Source organism: Stegostoma tigrinum, chromosome 40 (genome assembly GCF_030684315.1).
Source record: "Stegostoma tigrinum isolate sSteTig4 chromosome 40, sSteTig4.hap1, whole genome shotgun sequence".
Classification (NCBI taxonomy): Eukaryota; Metazoa; Chordata; class Chondrichthyes; order Orectolobiformes; family Stegostomatidae; genus Stegostoma; species Stegostoma tigrinum.
The window spans coordinates 3,281,522-3,300,584 of record NC_081393.1 but is presented as its reverse complement, the minus strand read 5'-3'; the positions used below and the strand labels follow the sequence as shown (position 1 = coordinate 3,300,584).

Sequence of the window (19,063 nt, the reverse complement as noted above, 5' to 3'; positions counted from 1 at the left end):
GGAAGACTCCAGAGATATTCCTGTAAGCAACAACATTAGGTTCTGTTCAATGAAGGGTCTTCAATCTCTCCAGACTGAATATGTTTGTACATAGATGTCTGTGTCCTAGCTGCCCAACACAAGAAAGAAATCTAGACTCTGGCAAACAAAAGCTTCATGCTTTGGAACACAGTGGTCTCCAAATGAGCATTTCCATAACTAGGGCAATGTTTTGGTCAGCACCAAGTCACACATGAAGAAGCACCAGACACAACTGTTGAAATGAAAACAGAAAGTGCTGGTGAAACTTCACAGGACTAGCAGCTTCTGTGGGAAGAAAGCAGAGTCATGTTTCCAGTCCACTGACTCATCATCAGAACTGATCTGATGGGCGGCCCGGTGGTTTGCACTGCTGCCTCACAGCATCAGTAGCCTTGGGTGACCATCTGTGTGGGTTTCTGCCAGCTGCTCCAGTTTCCCCAACTCCAAAGATGTGCAGTTTAGGTGGTCATGCTAAATTGCCCTGTAGTGTCCAGGGATCTGGTAGGTTAGGTCAATTAGCGCTGGTAAATGTACAGTTACGGGAATGGTGGGGGTGGGTGGGGTGCTGAGTCTTGGGGAAAGCTGTTTGGAGGGTTGGTGCATACTTGGTAGGCCAAAGGGCCTCTTCCTGTACTGTTGGGATTCTATGATTTCTCCTCACAGATATTGCTGAACCTGCTGCATTTTGCCAGCAATTTCTGTTTTTATTTACAACAGTGAGTAGAATAGGTTTTTATTTGATTATGTGTCTCTTGGTTAAACATTAAAAATATAAAAAACCTAGGTACTAAGTTAGCCTGGGGAAGTGTTTTTAGAGCAGTAAGGCTGTGCTATTTTCTGGATCTATAGATTGTTACGGTGCAAGGATGATCTTGAGTACAGCGATGTATCCTTCCTATTGGATTTGGGAGATTCGGGAGAGTTTCCACATTCCTGATGATTATGTCTGCAGGAATTGTGTTTGGTTGCGAATCCTGTTGGATCACATAGATCAGGTGGAGTGGCATGAGAGGCAATGAGGAATTTACAGGAACTGAGCATGTGATGGATAGCAGTTGCAAGAAAGGAGATAAACCGCAGATGGGTTACTGCCAGGAAAGGTGGGGTGCGTAGGCAGGTTGTGCAGGAGTCTCTTGTGGGATCCCTATCTCAAACATGTATGCTGTTTTGGAAAATGTAATGGACTCTCATGGGAAAGTAGCATCGACAGCTACATTGTTGAGGGAAGAGCGGTGGATATGATCGATATGGAATTCAGTAAGGTGTTTCTGGTACTGAGACTGGCTCTAGTGTAACAAGGGGTACGCCAGGGTCCAAGCAAGCAATTTTGATGGGGGACTATCTGGCCAGAGACACAGGCAGATATTTCGGCAGCTGACAGCGAGACATCAGAATGTTGTCTTTCCTCCCCTAGAGCTAGGATCAAGGGCACCTGGAAGAGAGTGCAGAATGTTCTTGAATGGGACAGCGGCCATTAGGAGGTCATTGTACACATTGGAACTGATGACATAGGAAGAAAAAAGGATGAGATTCTGAAGAGGAAGTTAGGCAGGAATTTAAAAATGAGGTCCTCAATAGTAGTAATAACGGAATATTCCCAGTGCCACTCACTAATGAAGGAAGGAATAGGAGGATAGAGCAGATGAATGCATGGCTGGGCATCTGTTGCAGGGCAGGAGGATTCACATTTTTGGATAATTGGAATCTCTTCTGAGGTAGAAGTGACCCGTATATGAAGGACAGATTGTACCTGAATTGGAAGGGGACTAATATATGAGTGGGGATTTTTGTTACAGCTGCTAGAAAGGATTTAAACTAGAGGGCAGGGGTGGTGGAATGTGCAGTCAGTGGTGATTGTGTTGGGACCCAGTGGTAAATGAGGAAAGGGATCTGTCTGAGACTAGTCTAGTTGGGAAAGGGAGCAAGTCAAACAGTCAGGGCAGGCAGGAACAAAACAGAGAATGAGGTAGGACTGATAAATTAAACTGCATTTATTTTAATGCAATAGGTCTAACTGGGAAGGCAGATGAACTGAGGGCATGGTTGGAAGCATGGGACTGGGATATCATAGCAATTACAGAGACAGAGCTCAAGGACAGACAGGACTTTCAGCTTAATGTTCCAGGGTATAGATGTTACAGGGAGGATTGAAAAGGGGGAAAGGGATGAGAGGAAGTGGCGTTTTTGATGGGGGATAACATTATCACTGTACTTAGGAAGGATATTCCTGGGAATACGTCCAAGGAAGTTATTTGGGTGGAACTGAAAAATAAGAAAAGGATGATCACCTTGTTGGGTTTGTACTATAGACCACCCAATTGTCAGGAGGAAATTGAGAAACGGATTTGTCAGGAGATGTCAGTTACCTGTAAGAATAATAGGATGGTTATGGTGGAGGATTTTAACTTTCCAAATGTGGACTGGGACTGCCACAGTCCAAGGGGCTTGGATGGACAGGAATTTGCTAAGTGTGTACTAGAAAATTTTCTGATTCAATCTGCGGATACACCAACTACAGAACTTGACCTCCTCTTGGGAAATAAGGCAGGGAAGGTGACCGAGGAGTCAGTGGGGGAGTATTTTCAGGGCAGTGACCACAATTCTGTTTGTTTTTCAAATAGTGATGGAAAGGGAATGGACCGGATCTTAAAGTGAAAGTCTTAAATTGGACGAAGGTTGATTGGAGGTGGATGTACGCAGGTAAATGGATGACTGTAAAACAGAAATCCTTCAAAAATGAGATACCAAGAGCCCAGAGACAGTGTGTTCCTGTTAGGGTGAAGGGCAAGGCTGGTAGGTGTTGGGAATACTGGATGATGAGAGAAATTGAGAGTTTGTCAAGAAAAAGAGAGAAGCATTTCAGTCAGGTTTTGACAGCAGAGATTGAGTGAGTCCCTAGAATAGCCTAAATGTACTACAGGTGTACTTAAGAGGGAAATCAGAAGACCAGAAAAGGGGATATGAGATAACTTTAGCAAATAAGGTAAAGGAGAATCCAAAGGGATTCTACAAATACATTAAAGACACAAGGATAACTAGGGAGAAAATAGGGCCCTTAAAGATCAGTAAGGCCACCTTTGTGTGGGACCACAGGAGATGGGGTTATACTAAATGAGTATTTTTCATCAGTATTTACTGTGGAGAAGGATATGGAAGCTGGAGAACTTGGGGAAATAATTAGTAAAACCTTGAAAAATGTCCATATTACAGAGGAGGAGGTGTTGGATGGCTTAAAATGCCTAAACATAGATAAATCCCTGGGTCCTGATCAGGTATACTCCAGAAGTCTGTGGAAAGTGATTGCTGGGCACCCTTGCTGAGATATCTATGTCATTAATAGCCATGGGTAAGGTTCCAGAAGAGTGAAGGTTGGCTAACATGGTGCCACTATTTAAAAAAGGTGTTAAGTAAAGGCCAGGGATCTATTGACTGGTGAGCCTGACATCGGTGGTGGGCAAGTTGCTGGAGGGGATCGTGAGGGATCAGATGTACACCTGCGTGGAAAGGCAAGGTCTGCTACGTGATAGTCAACATGACTTTGTGCATGGGAAAACATGTCTCACTGACTTGATTGAGGTTTTTGAAGAAGTAATGACGAGGATTATGAGGGAAGAGCGGTAGATGTGATCGATATGGACTTCAGTACGGCGTTCGACAAGGTTCCTCATGGTAGACTGGTTAGCAAGTTAGATGACAAGGAACAGAGGGAGAACTGACTATTTGGAAATAGAAATGGCCAAAAGGTAGAAGGGTGCTGGTGGAGGGTTGCTTTTCAGGCTGGAGGCCTGCGACCAGTGGTGTGCCACAAGTATCGGTGCTGGGTCCGCTGCTTTTCATCATTTATATAAATGATTTGGATGTGACCATCTGAGGTATAATTAGTAAATTTTCAGCTGACACCAAAATTGGAGGCGTAGTGGACAGTGAAGAAGATTACCTCAGAGTACAACGGGACCTCGATCAGAGGAGCCAATGAGCAGAGGAGTTTAATTTACGTAAATGTGAGGTGCTGTATTTTGGAAAGGCAAATCGGGGCAGGATTTATACACTTAATGGTAAGGTCCTGGGGAATGTTGCTGAACAAACAGACCTCGGAGTGCAGGTTCCTAGTTCCTTGAAAGTGGAGTCGCAGGTAGATAGGATAGTGAAGAAGGTGTTTAGTACGCTTGCCTTTTTTGTCAGTGCATTGAGTAAAAGAGGTGGGAGGTCATTTTTGCAGCTGTACAGGACATTGGTTAAACCACCATTGGGATACTGCATGAAATTCTGGTCTGCCTGCCTTAGGAAGGATGTTGTGGAATTTGAAAGGATTCAGAAAAGATTTACAAGGATGTTGCCAGGGTTTGAAGGTTTGAGCTTAAGGGAGAGGCTGAATAGGCTGGGGCTATGTTCCCTGGAGTGTCAGAGGCTGAGGGGTGACCTTATAGAGGTTTATAAACTCATGACGGGCATGGATAGGGTGAATCAACAAGGTATTTTTCTGCAAAGGTGGGGGAGTCCAAAACTACAGGCCTTAGGCTTAAAGTGAGAGGGGAACGATTTAAAAGGGAGCTTAGGGAAATGTTTCCACACAGAGGATGGTGCAATCATGGAATGAGCTGAAGTGTGGAGGCTGATAGAATTACAACATTGAAAAGGCATCTGAATGGGTATATGAACAAGAAGGGTTCAGAGGGATATGGGCCAAACGCTGGCAAATGGGACTAGGTTAATTTAGGATATCTGGCCGGCATGGACGAGTGAGACTGAAGGGTCTGTTTCTGTGTTGTATATCTCTATGGCTCTATTTCACATCTTTAGCATTCACAGTTCTTTATTTTACACAATTGTTGATGACTCTGGTTACAAGATTGTTGAAAAGTTCTTGCTCCTTGCTTGTCTGCCCTCTCAGAATATAACTCTCAGTGCACATATTCAGAAAGCAGTTTCTCTCTTGAGTTGATTCCATGATTATTTCCGTATGCAACGTGGCATTACGCTGTATGTTAGAATCAAACTTGACCAGGACCTTGTCTTGAACACCCTGCTAAGTGATACAAATAGCTTGGTTTGTGATAGATGTCATGCCAAAGCTTCTGTGACAGACACAAGGCCCAACATGAGAATTCAAAGGCTGACCAAATCGGAAGAAATCAGTTTCTTAAAGGTTCTGGGCTCAACAGCATAGAGACTAGGATCCAGAGAAGTCTACGTAAGTGGGCAGGCTACATCTACTGTATGGATTTTTGATTTTTGATGAAATAGATTTTTGATGAGCAACTTTGTCAGGTCAAACACTATCAAGATGGTGAGTACACCAATACAAGAATTCCCTTTCAAGAAAGCCCTGCAGCTGATTGGTCCAAGTGGAGGAGAGCTCTGAAATTTGGTTCATTATGTGTTGATGACTGTTTATGCAAAATGCACAACATTTATGTGCCTAGAGGAAGGCCAGAAGTGTCATGGATGCAGACATTAATCTGAACAATGACAACAGCAGCGTTGATCCTGCATCGGACTCTTCAGTCAAGAGAAGAACCACAGCGGCCATTGAGATCACTGACAGAGTGGATAAATTTAAATATTGAGGAATGACTGCCAGTGCAATCCCTAAACCGTTTCCTTTCTCCCATTCTTCATCCTTCAAGCTGCTTCAGCTCTTTGATCAAATTTTTGGACATCTATCCTTGGCCTTTTAGGGCTCAGTATGAAGTCTTGATTTACAGAGTTCCTGTGAGTATCTTGGGCCATTTAATGAAGTTGAAGCTCTCTTTAAATACTGCTTTCTGCCTGGTAGCTGACATTACATGTTTAACTTGACAGTCCAAAAAAACAATGTGTTCTTGTTTCTCCCTGATTCTAACAGGAGGTTGCATTTTTTCCAGTCACTTTGATTTAGGTTCCTTCTGTTGCATCTGTGATGCCCCAGTTCAGCACTACAGGCACAACAGTGATGGATTCTGTGTCTAAGCCAGACTGCTGCATTATTCAACTTCCATTCTGAGATGATAAAATAACATGAAGCAATAAGCAAGGCATTGTACACAGTGGCTCAGTGCACCTTGTCGCAAAACCCGTGTATACTGATATTATTAGTAGGCTGTGCAGTAACACATAGCTTTGTGAAAATGTGAAATGCTTTGACAAATTTGTACCTCCTGGCACCTTGCCATTCAAATTCAACTAACTATCTTCTAATGTGCATTCTTCTTGAAATCAAGCACTTTGAGTGGGAGGAAGTGAGTCCAGTGATGCTGCAGAGGCACCTCACACTTAGAAACATTTGAGCACACAAAAAAAACTTCAAGAATGCTATCCAAGATTGGTTCCAGTGATGGATGACAAGCAGGCCTTTCAGCCAATCAATGCAGCAGGAGCTGAGTGACTGAAAATTGTCAAATCTTAGAAATAAAATGAATTTCATTACAAGTTTCTCTTATCCTTCCAAATCAGCTTTTCTAATTGAGATCACTTAAATAGGTGATTCACTCTGATTGGTTCATCATTCATTTCATGACACCCTTGTTGTGCACTAAAGGCCTGCTCCATTTCTGTATGTTTCAACATTCATTAATTTCTAATCGTGTCGGGGCAATATTTTTCCTTAACTAAATCACTATTACAAATTATATAGGCGTCATATCGTTGGTAATTTTGGGAAATTGCTGTGTGCAAATTGCCTGTCACATTTCTTACAATATAACAGTGGCTATTCTTATGAATGTACATTATTGGATCTGAGGCATTTGGGCAAGCCTGAAGTTAGCGTGTAAAGTGTTGTATAAGTCCCAGATTTTTCTTGATGTTGTGCAATATTTTAACAATAAAGAAAAGATCACCTTCTTGCACTTATGCTAAAATGGTCAGTTCCTACATTGCATCTACCTCAATGATTTTTTAAAGCTTAACTTAATGATTCATTTTCAATGGCACACATTTCCAACTGAACTTTTGATGAGAAACTGGCAAAGTGGGTCTGTGTTCTCCAGAGTTTTGAAGAATGAGAAGTGATCTCATTAACTTTCTAAATACTTTAAGGGAAAGACAAGGTAGATGCTGAAGACTGGAGCTGCAGAACTTTACCTGTTGTTGGTACTGGCAGTGAATGAGCTCAAACACGCATTGAACTTTTGTTCCACGTTCTGAAATTTTGGCCTCTTGAGCATCCCTGCTAAGAGTCAGTCCATCTTGGGTGGTCATGCCATTGGCTGCTTGGTTACATGGGTCTGAAATTCCACATTTCCTTTTCTCTTTCTTCTCCTTTGAGGAGGAGAACTCATTTCTTTGATCATGCATTTTGTCATATCTCCAAATGTCTTCTTTGTGGGTCAGTGTCTACGTTTCTTTGATAAACACTCCTGAGAAATGCCTCGGGAATTTTTACAATGACATTCCAATAAAACACAGAATGCAAGATAACAAAGTGTGAAGCTGGATGCACACAGCAGGCCAAGCAGCATCTCAGGAGCATGGCCTGCTGTGTTCATCCAGCTCCACACTTTGTTATCTTGGATTCTCTAGCATCTGCAGTTCCCATTATCTCTGAAAACACAGAATGCAACCTGTTCATGTCTTCATAAGTTAGTAAATCAACTTCATGTCATTCTTCACATACATCCAAAAAAAAGGTAATCAGGTCGAACAGGAAACAATTTTAGAAGATGTAAATTGTTATATGTGTTTGCATCCTTTAACATTTTGGCTTTATTGCATTTCCACTTGAAAATCATTTAAAAATAATCATGCAAACTCATATCTGATGAGTCCAAGCCAGAGATTCAATCTTTCCCTTGTGGCAGCAACTCAGAAATTATTCCAGCTTCGCCATCACAATTTACGATGCTGTCGACTCAACTTAATTAAATCCCCTCCTTGCCGATTGCAGAATACAAGGTATTAGAAATGGTCAAATTCTGAATGGACAGTAAGGGAAAGAGCATTCACCCTGTGACAGGCTTCAGACTGACCAAAGTATTGTGACCACACTTACAATTTGAGACTGACTGCCCAAGTGGTTTATGTGTCCCAAATTCAACAGCAGCCCATTTGCATTTATATTACACCTTAGAAATGGTCAAATATGCAGGGGTCCTTCAGAGACCATGATCAGATAAAATGAGTGAGCGGGTAAATAAATTTGACACTTCAGTCACAAGATGCCACGTTGGCCGCTGCAGCCCTCATTTCTGAAATACAAGTGTCTATTTGAACTGAGTTTGTACTTGACAGCTTAGAATAAGGAGAACAATTATTTCCTCCCATGGTACAATTAGTTATGTAGTTACTTTATCGAAGTTGAGAACAGATAGCTGATGGGCATTGATTGACTAATATCGCAAAGATATATGAAGAAAAACTGTTGTGACAGTACATAATGCAGCATTTTCCAAAAAAAATCATTAAAAGAAGTTCAAAGACTTAATTCCTATTTTACCATCTGGCTTTAGGTTTAGTCAACGACGATATCAGTTGGCTTGTCTAGTGCAACAGATCCTTATCTAATCAAACAGCATTGGGCATTAATTAACATTTAAAAAGTCCAATATTAAATTATGACAACCAAACCTAATGGAATGGAACTGCCCCAAAATTCACATAAGGAATTACAATTAGCTTAAAAAGCAAAAGACAGCAATATAACCCACCAAGTCCAAATCAACTTGTTGAAAACAATATTTGTTTTGTTTGCATATTTTCTATTTTCTTTTGCCTGATTTTTCAAATATTTATTCTCTACACAAGCAAATTGTGAACTGTTAATTGTTGAGTTTATTCAAGACTGAAATTTGCTTTGATCTCCCAGGATATCAAGGAATATGGGGATCAGGTGAGAAAGTGGCAGATCGGTAATGATGACTGTGAATGGGAAAGTTCCTAATGTTTCTCTGTTCCTTTTAAAAGTTACCCCGGACTGTTCTTTCAACACTGTTTAAACAAAACCATCGCATGCCTCTTCATGAAATGAAATTCCGTTCTATCTTATTTCTTTCAGCAATGTTATTACTGCATGCCCTTGCTTCACTGATTTGGAGGTCTTGTTACACAGACAGCAGCAATCCTCCTTTTAAACTGGATGCTTTCAGTTGCAGTCATACTTCAGCACTTAATGACCAATGAAGGTGTGTTCATAGGATGGTTGTAAATGTTGAGCATCAACTGGCAAATTCTTTGAAAACATGCTGAAACACTTAGGAAGAGTTTGGGAGAGCTTTCTGGAGCTTTGGAGCCTCTACCATCAGTCTCTACAGCTCAAGACTTTGAGAGGCATATATGTTGCAGTGGCAATTCAGACTCCCTGAAGCGTTTGGGAGAAGGTTATTATTGCATTCCCTCAAAACTAATTTCCTGCAATTCAGTGAGATCATGGCTGATCTTTGACCTAAGTCTATGTGCCTTTACCTAGCACCTCACACAAACTTAAAATTATGACTTGAATTTATGTCAATTGCTGGCTTCAGAAGACACCTTCAATCGTCTTCCATCCTTGAGGTAAAGAAGAGTTTCTGTGTCCTGAAAGATCTGGCTCTGTTTTTTGGACAATGTCTTCTTGTCTGAGACTCTCCACCCAGTGGAAATATTTTTCCTTTATCTACCCTATCTATTCCCCTTAACATATCAAAAACTCCATCGAATTATTGCAGACTTCTAAATTCCAGGTAATATTCCTTGATTCTTCAATCATCCCATGTGATATAATCCATGCTTCAGACACCTGTCTGGTATATCAATAACGCATTCATTCCAAGGTCAATATATTCTTCCTGAAGTGAGGTGGCCACAGCTGTTCAGAAGTTTTGGGAATAAAGGAGCAGATATTTTTTAAAATGTATTTTCATGGAAACCTGCTGGGTTTTGATGTTAAAAGCAAAAAATGTTGTGGACACTAGCAATCTGAAAGACAAGCAGAAAAAATAACAATGACCTGGCAGTGTATGTGAAGTTAGAAACAGAGTTCAGCCTGATGACTATTCATCAAAAGGTTAAGAGCGTAATGGGTCATTTCCTCCACCAGGGTTTTTGAAACAGATAATGGATGGTCATTATTCAAATTGAGTAAATTAGAAAAATGATTTCAGTTCAATTCCTTTCTGAGCTTTACATGGGCCCACAAAAGGAAATAGATTATAACCCCATCAAACATCAGGTTACCGTCACAGACTCAGTAAAATACAGAGTGCAGTGCAGGACAAATGATTCATGTTTCTTCCTCATACCAAGCTGCCATGAAACTTCCGTTGTTCAGTTTACAGATGGCATTAAAACAGCAACAGCTTGTATTTATATACAGCCTCCAATGCAGTCAAACATCTCAAGGCACTTCACTGGAATACTATCAGAAGTAACATATGACATTGAAGAGCATAAGCAGATGTTCAGACGAGTGACCAAAAGCTTGGTCAAAGATTAAGATTTTAATGATACTCTTCACAGAAGAGAAACAGGGAATCAGGAGGTTTCAGGAGGGAAATTTGAAGAAAGGTGTTGAGTGTCATGAAGAAGCTATCCCCGAAGATCTGCCAGAATTGGACCAAGTCCAGTAAGGAGAGTTGCTCTATCTACATTTACAAGGTGATGAAGCAGGTTCACCCTGACGCTGACATTTCTTCCAGAGCCATGGGTATCATGGACTTGTTTGTCAGTGATATTTTCAAGCAAATCACCAGCGGGACTGCCTGCCTGGCACATTGCAACAAGAGCAGCACCACCATCTCCCTGGAGATCCAGACTGCTGTGTACCTGCTGCTCCCTGGGAAGCTGGCCACACATGTTGTGTTGGATGGCACAACGTTGGTCACCAAGTACACTGGCTCCAAGTAAGACACCTGCAAAAGGAGAGACAGCCCAGGCAGCTGAAGTCAGGCTGCCAACTGCGTGGTGATTAAAAAAAAATCCACAAGAAGTCCGAATCAGAGGAATGCAGATGGCTAAATTTTACCAAAAATAAGCCGTGTCAATTTTATTGAGTCCCAAGCTGAATTTCTCTCCATAAGGCCTTATTGTGATCTTCCCAAACTCACTTCATTACATTTGTGCTCCACTCTTACCGGGCCCCGCTTGTCGCTTTCCCTCAGTTGCCACAGGTGCAAGTCCTGGTCACTGCCAAGACTTCTCAAAATTACGGGTGCGAATGCCATTTTAAAAGTTGAGCTATGCACTCAGTCAAGTGCTGGCAGTCTGCAGCTGCCTTGCATGATTCCTTTCAATTGCACCAGACATGTTGGACAAAGGTGAAATGGCATCTCAGGTTGCCAATGGGCAGCTGCAGTTGCTGGTGGACAGAGGGCGCATATCGTCCCTGCCCATGTTGCATGCACTGTGATGTTGTTGCCACATGTCCAATATTGAACAGGAGAGGATCAATTGGCAAGTTGGAGATGGCAGGTTACTGCTCTGACTTTCCTGTTGGGAACTGTTGCTTTCTAGTTTTTGTTCATGGTTGGGAGAATGGGAAATAGCGTTCCAATAAGGTGAGATGATGTAATAATGATGGAGTTAAAGCATGCTATCAGGCCTCACCACTCACGAGTGAACATCTTGGCTTTCCATTAAACACTAGGTTGGAAAATGGGCATTCTTGCTCCCATTGTGAGGAATCTCCTTAATGCTGATCTCACATGATTTTTCCCAACTTTCTCCACAATGCCCATGTCATTTAGTACCTGGGGAGATTCCACCTAAAAATCTTGGAGATTTACAGCATTGTGAGAGGTTATGGGGAATGGGAGGTATGGAGCGGGACAGGAAACTGAGTACAAGGATGAGAATTTTAACTCCAAGGTTTGCCAGACATAAGACAAGGCAACAAGCACAGCGCTGAATTGGATTTGGTTTGAGTTAGAATAAAGGTGGTTTAATTTTCCAGATTGTGAAAAGACTTACATTAATAGATAATGTTTTCATGCCCACCATATATCTCATAGAGCTTTACAGTAATAGAGCACTTTTTCATGCATCGACACTGTTGTAATGTAGCACAGCTAATATTTGCACTGCAACTCCTTTAAACAGCAGTGTGACCATGACCAGATTGTTTCTGTGATGTTCAATGATGGATAGATTTTGGGTTGGGGTGATCAGCAGAACTCCTCAACTCTTCCCCGAAATTGTGCTTGGGATTTTTTTGCACCTACCTGAGGCCTGCTTTAATTCTGTAACCAAAGGACAGCACCTCTGATCACGGAGCATTCCTTCAGTACTGTCCTGAAGTGCCAGCTTTAATTTTTGTGCTCAAGCCTTGAAGTGAGACTTGAACTCAAGAACCTATGATTCAGAAGCAAGAGTATAAATAAGGAGGCACAGATGTCAGGTGGTTAGTCAGGAGAGAACTGGAGCATTTGACTATGGAGATATCAGACACATAGGATTGAGAAATCCTGAATCACAGTCTCACTGACACAGAGAAGAACAAATCTGTTTCTCCAGTGGGTGAAGGTCACTGCTGTCACCTGTGGAAGTGTCAGAAAAAAAAAATCATGACAATCTGGTGTGTTCAAAGTTCATCATGTTACTGTTAAAGTCAGATTGAGTGTGAAATTAAATTTGGTTAAATACATCTCACACAACAGCTGGCTGTCCATGTGGAATGGAGCATTAATTGAATTACATTTTGCTGATGACAGCTTTAACCACAAGACTGAATACCTTGGAATATTGTTGCTACCCCGGCTTTCAGTTACCGCCTTGTGTTAGCCAATGCTCCAACTTTTAAATCAGCCAATACATTTTCCATCTGAGAACAGGGCAACTACACAAGGAGATTCAGGTAATCTTAAATTCAGTGCAGGATGTTAATGGGGAACTTGTTCTGAACGAGTGAAACAGAATAGATCGAAACAGACTGTTGCCAATAGTTGTGGGTGAAAATTGAAATGACATAGCAAAAAGATTGTTGGAGAGTTTCAGGGTTTGAGTGAAGATTTGTAGCTCGGGTGCTGGTTGTCGATGTTGGTGCGTTCGCCCAGCTGGGAGGTTGGATAGCAGACATTCTGTTCCCTTACTGGATGACATTGTCAGTGCTGTGGAGCCTCCTGTGAAGCTTTTGTAATTCTCTACCTCAGTGGATGCTTTGTCATTGAATATATTCAAGGCTGGGATTGTAGCTCAGGGATACGGGAAGTGGGCAAGAAAAGAAGTTGAAGCCCAATCAGCCTTGATATTGTCTTGAGTACAGAGAAAGCTGTATGGTCGACTCCTCCCCATTCTTATATCAGGATATTGCTCATTGAGAAGTAATTGGGGAAGTGGTTGAAGCCATATTATTGCTAGCCTATTAATCCAGAAACTCAGCAAATATTCTGTTGGTCTGCTGTGTTCATCCAGCTCTGTATCTTGTTATCTCAGATTCTCCAACATCTGCAGTTCCTATTATCTCTGATACAATTTTAACCCCACTGCGAAGCCTCTTCTTAGGATGCCTAATCTGAAGAAGTTACCCTCCTCCCTCCGGACAAACCTCATGGGATCTCTCTCTCACTGCAACTGTCTTGTCCATCTTTGATCTGCCTCCCCCTCTCTCCTTATCTATTTCAGAACCCTCTTCCCCTCCCCCATTTCTGATGAAGGGTCTATGCCCAAAACGTCAGCTTTCCTGCTCCTGAGATGCTGCTTGGCCTGCTGTGTTCACCCAGCTTGTTATCTTGGATTTTCCAGAATCTGCAGTTCCTACTATCTCAAATATTCTGAGGATCCGGGTTCAAATTCCACCATGGCAGATGGTGGAATTTGAACTCAATTTAAAACAAAATCTGGAGTTGAGAGTTTGCTCATGACCATGAAAACATTGTCAATTGTTGAAAAAACCCATTTGGTGTGGTAATGTCCTTGAGGGAAGGAAATCGCGATCCTTACCTGGTCTGGCCTAAACGTGATTTCAGACCTACAGCAATGTGGATTAATGGGCAATAAATGATGTCCTAGACAGCAATGCCCTCATCTTGTGAATGAGTAAAACAAAATTATCAATTTATTACAGTTGGGCTGACTGGCCTCTTCCTGTGTTGTAATATCTGTAAAATTCTGTAAATTATGAGCAAAATAGGAGTGGATTCATGTCCAGACTGGAGATTAACTTCACTTTAGCTGCAGTGTCAATAATTCCATGACCTTTACACCACTGAAGATAAAACTAGGAGATTCACTCAACTAAAAGAAACTTCAAATCATTAACGGTACCCAGTTGTGTTACTGCTTGGAGGCCCAGTCTTACGATGAAACGTCCTCCGGCCTATAAGTTTCCAAACTAGCAAAATTATTTCAGCATAGAATATATCTACCAATCTATCATAGCAGAAGAGCATGTTTGCCAAGATAACAAAATCAATAGCACTTAGATTCCGAATAATGTGTACAGTATTGGAAAAAAAGGCATGTAACACCTGAATGGAGAGAAAATGGAAAACAGGAAACGGAAGTGCTCATCCAGTCATCTCAAGCCTGAATTTCCATTCAGTTAGATCATAGCAAATCTTTCGCTTCACTCAATTTATCAGTCTTGGTTCCATAACTTCTTTTCAAATTTCCGATCCCAACAGTCTTTTTAGTGGTGTGCATTCCATATTTTGCTGACTGCTTTTAACTGAACACATTTCCAAACATCCAGCAGCATTGTGAGTAACTGCAATACTCTCTAATTGAAGCTACATTAATCAATACTTTCACGAAGTCTGGAATTTGAGACTAAATATCGATTGTTTGAGTTTCCCTTAATTATGAAACAAATTTTTATGTAAGAAACCAACAATTGAAGTTATAATTGGTTTAAAAGTTACACTTTACGTGAAGAACTGGTTCACATCATCACCCTTGTACAGCTTGGCTCTCATTTTAAGGTTCTTGCCCCTTTGATCTGAACTGCCCTGTTTCATCAAAAGAATTAGCGTTTATCCCATCAACTGTATCAGCTCCTTAAATCATTTTGAACATCTCAGTTATATCCATAGCAGGCTGGCAGCAAGAGTGTAATGCAGAGAGACACCAACAATCCAGGTTCAAACTCCTTGTCAGCTATGGAGGTCTGTCTCCCTGCCTTGTGAGAGATGGTGATGATCCTTTTAGGATAGTTTAAGGTTCTTGCGAAGATTTGAAGCTAGGGGTGTGGATGCGGTTGTTAACTTGCTCACTGAGCTCGCTGGTTATAGTTTACCATGGCAGGTAACATCATCAATACGGCCTCCAATGAAGTGATGTTGTTCTATTCTGCTCAGTATTTATATGCGACAGTCCGTTGAGGTGTTTTGTGTCATTTCTGGTTCTTTTTTGCAAGAGTTTGTACATGGGGTCTAATTAAGCATGTTTATTGATTGCATTATGGATGGAGAACCAGGCACCTAGGAACATCTCAACAGACCGGATCATATAAATACTAAATGGAGTAGAACAACATCGCTTCATCGGAGGCCGTACTGATGATGATACCTGGCATGGTGACAAAACAACTGAACTGTAACCGGCCAGCTTGGTGAGCAAATCAACAATCTTTATGTGGTTAATTATCTTGTCTCTTCACTCAAGCAAAACAAACTTGGTGAAGCAAATATTTGAAGAACAAAAGTTAGGCAGCTCTTCAGATAACCAGGAATAGGCTGAATGACTATCATATTTGAAGTAACATTCTATTTTTCAACATTTGTCTCTATATTTAGCAACGCTGAGAGTAAATTAATCTGACAACTGTTTTCTCACATTGTCGGGATCACAAATAAGGTGCTTGTTACTATTTGTTGGAAGAATATGAGAACATTTTAGGACTCTGGTTAAATTCTATGGGGAACCTAATTCTATATCTTCCTCATCCTGCCCCTGCATAGTACCCATTGCTTGAAATCCAACAGCAATTGTTAATAGTGAGTCTGAACTGTGGATCATTACAGAGAAGCAGCAGCTTTATTCATGACAAGTTTACTTGACCAACACAGTAATTGTAAGTTTCTGCAAAGCAGTGAGTCATATGGCACCAAACATCTTTGAGACTCTTCTCAACATTACTGAATGGCAATAGCACAGAAGGACATCATTCATTCCATCGTGGCTCTTTGAAGGAGCAGTTCACCAATTGCCACTTGTCACCTTCACCTCATTGACCTGCATATTCTACATTTTCTTATAACAATCCAATGCCATCTTGGATGCCTTGATCAAACTTGCCTCCACCACCATATGCTCAGGCAGTGCTTTCTGGACTCTAACCAGTTGTTGCCATTGCTGCTTTTGGCAATTACCTTCTAGCTTTGAGATTTGGTTCCCAATAATTTTTTTCAATGGGAACAGTTTCTCCCCATATACTCTCCTATCCAGACCCATCAAGTTTCAAATACCTCTGAGTAATGTCCAAGTTTAACAGTACAACAGCTCCAAGCTGTCTATGTGACTGAAGTACTTCAACCTTCGAATTGTTCTTGTGAATCTTTTCTGCACTGTCTCTAATATCTTCACATTCTTCCAAACGTGTGATGTCTAGAACTCTCCAGACTCCAATTGCTTGGCCAAAGGTTGGAGGGCTACTGGAAAAAATTGGTCATTACTTGGGGAAGGAACAAAGTTGTTCTGCAGACTCAGTGTCAGAAAAACACAGATTTTTTCCATAACTACTTGCAGCATTCAATCTGAAACTTAGAGTGATTTTGCTCCACATGAAAGTGAGATTCATAATAATATTGCGTCTGTAACACAAGCTCTGGGATAAGCTTCCTACTGACCCTTTTCATCTCTCTGTATCAGCATATGCTTCAGTTATATTGTAGAGAACATGTGGGGTAAAATTTAATGCATTATAACTCTGCTGCTTTCAGCTCTGTTCTGGTTAAGTCCATGGTGAGAGACCCATGAATGGCTTTCCCACCTTGCTGCTAATTGAGGCGTTAAATGGAGACTCACAATTGAAGAAGCTGTAAAGCAAATGGAGGAGAAGAAGGGGTCCTTCTTCGTCAGGCCTGATTGAGGGACCCAGCATCAGATAGAAGTAAGCTTGGAACCATCGCAAATCACTTGACACTGACACATCACTTTGCCCAACCCTGGCTTCTTGAACCCTCCTGCCACGATTCACTTGTTCTGAGTTTTTGATTGTGGATTGAATTGCAAAAGGAACTGGTTTAAAAACTAAGGAATGCTGTATGTTTGAAAGCAAGTAACCTGGTACTCATCACATTTTTAAGCAGCAATATATATTTTGCAGTCAAGCTGGAATGAAAGACTGTGCACAAACAGATTCAACTGGCAACTAGTCGCCGATTGGTCTGTGGACTAGTGACCAGTTATCGATGATAAAGACTTTCTGCTTGCCATCAGCTATATTGTTGGCTCGAAGGTAGCTTAAATGCTTATAGGTATAAACAATATTATCAGAAGTTTTTGGATCTCTAGAATGAGAAGTAGTGTGTCTCTCTGCAGTGGGAAATACCTGAAGCCTGAAGAAAGCTAGTTTATTTTCCCTCACCGATTGCTGTAAGCTGTTGCTTTTAACCAATAATAAATAAGTCAGCGGCTTTGTCAGGTGTACATTTGGTATGGCTGATTTACAAGGATAATGTCTGTGTGTGTACAACTTCAATCCATTCGGCCAGAGCAGTTCACTTGAATTCTATTCTTTGGTGCTTCCCTATTGCTTCCATGAGAAAACTGCCACTGATCACAATTCTGTAGCAAATAGCCCAACCACAACTGATAGCAAATGCTTCACTGCGAGAAATTTTCAGACGGAGATAAAAATCAGGAAGGAAATCTCATAATTACTTCTAAACTTTTAGCTCCTTTCCAGCAGAATGAAGAGACAATCACTTGGCTTCAGGATTTAAATTCACAAAACATCATAGTTATGATGTGAAAGAGTAGGCTGATATTTAAAAATTCTGATACTGCTCAAAGATTAATTGGGTCACAATCAGTTCTTTTTCATTCTGACAACTCATGTTTTGCAGTCTATTGCAGATCATTCTTATTCACCCAAATGCAATGTTTCTCCTTGCTATGTTGAACTGCCTGGGTTGACACTATCATCTGATTTGGGCTGGAGTGTTACCTTTGGGAGCTGATCATTGAGACGCTGACAATATGAATGATGCATCACTCATCGCTTAAACAATATTTCTGGAAGTTGTCCTCAACTGAGGCACGACTTGACTGGGATGCTTTATTTGGCAATATGAGCTACATTACAGTGATCCCTCCAAAAATCTCTCCACCTTTCTGTCCTCTTTTAAGACAATTCCTAAATCTTACCTCTTTGATTGAGCTTTTGTTCACTTATTCTACTTTTACCTTCTTTGGCTTGATTTCAAGTGTGCTTTTTATTATGCTCCGTTGGAACATCCTGGAGTGCTTTTTGACATCAAAATTGCTACATAAATGCACGCTTTGGAATTTCTCAAATTCACTGATAGATCATAGCTCTTACAATCCAGAGTTCAAACTGGTGGAGAAATGCCAGATAATCTATTCATCAATATTTCAACTGAACGGTGCATCAGTCCAAAAGTCAATTCACCAAGAGTCTTATGAACCTGCTTCAGGATTTCGATGTCAGACTCTTATGTACAGAGAACACATGTAAGTTCGATAAAATGTTGTACCACCTTTCATTGAGTAGCATTTGCTGGTCTTGACACTGTGAAATATTGATTTTGAGGATGCAAGGTTATGAGCTTCTAAAAGCTATTAGTAATTGGTCTGTAAATAATCCATTCTGCTGGAAAGGAGCTAAAAGTTTAGAATTATGACATTTCCTTCCTGATTTTTATCTCCGTCTGAAAATTTCTCGCAGTGAAGCATTTGCTATCAGTTGTGGTTGGGCTATTTGCTATAGAATTGTGATCAGTGGCAGTTTTCTCATGGAAGCAAAAAGGAAGCACCAAAGAACAGAATTCAAGTGTACTGCTCTGGCCAAACGGATTGAAGACATTATCCTTGTAAACCAGCCATACCAAATTTACACCTGATAATGCAGAAACACAAGTTCACTTGTTCACTTATGAACAAATAGAACAAGTTAACTCATCAGCGATTGATGAGTTAAACTTCACTTTTTAAAAAGAGAAATGAATCTGAGAGAAAAAAAATATTGCTGTTG

At 41.0% G+C, this 19,063-nt stretch overlaps 1 protein-coding gene across 1 annotated transcript; it reads left to right on the top strand.

Moving 5' to 3' along the window:
• The first annotated feature begins 10,491 nt into the window (after window positions 1–10,491).
• Window positions 10,492–12,690, top strand: LOC125447951 (late histone H2B.L4-like). Its single transcript, XM_048522776.2, has 2 exons — window positions 10,492–10,814; window positions 12,567–12,690. The coding sequence occupies exons 1-2, from the start codon at window positions 10,492–10,494 to the stop codon at window positions 12,688–12,690; spliced, it is 447 nt and encodes a 148-aa protein (XP_048378733.2).
• Window positions 12,691–19,063: the final 6,373 nt, after the last annotated feature.

What these genes read in the sequence shown, in the direction of transcription:
- LOC125447951 (XM_048522776.2), top strand. Translation starts at nt 10,492, where the DNA reads ATGAAGAAGCTATCCCCGAAGATCTGCCAGAATTGGACCAAGTCCAGT. An exon ending in ACCAAGTACACTGGCTCCAA is followed by an intron (nt 10,815 to 12,566) that starts GTAAGACACCTG and finishes CTCACACAACAG; the next exon opens with CTGGCTGTCCATGTGGAATG.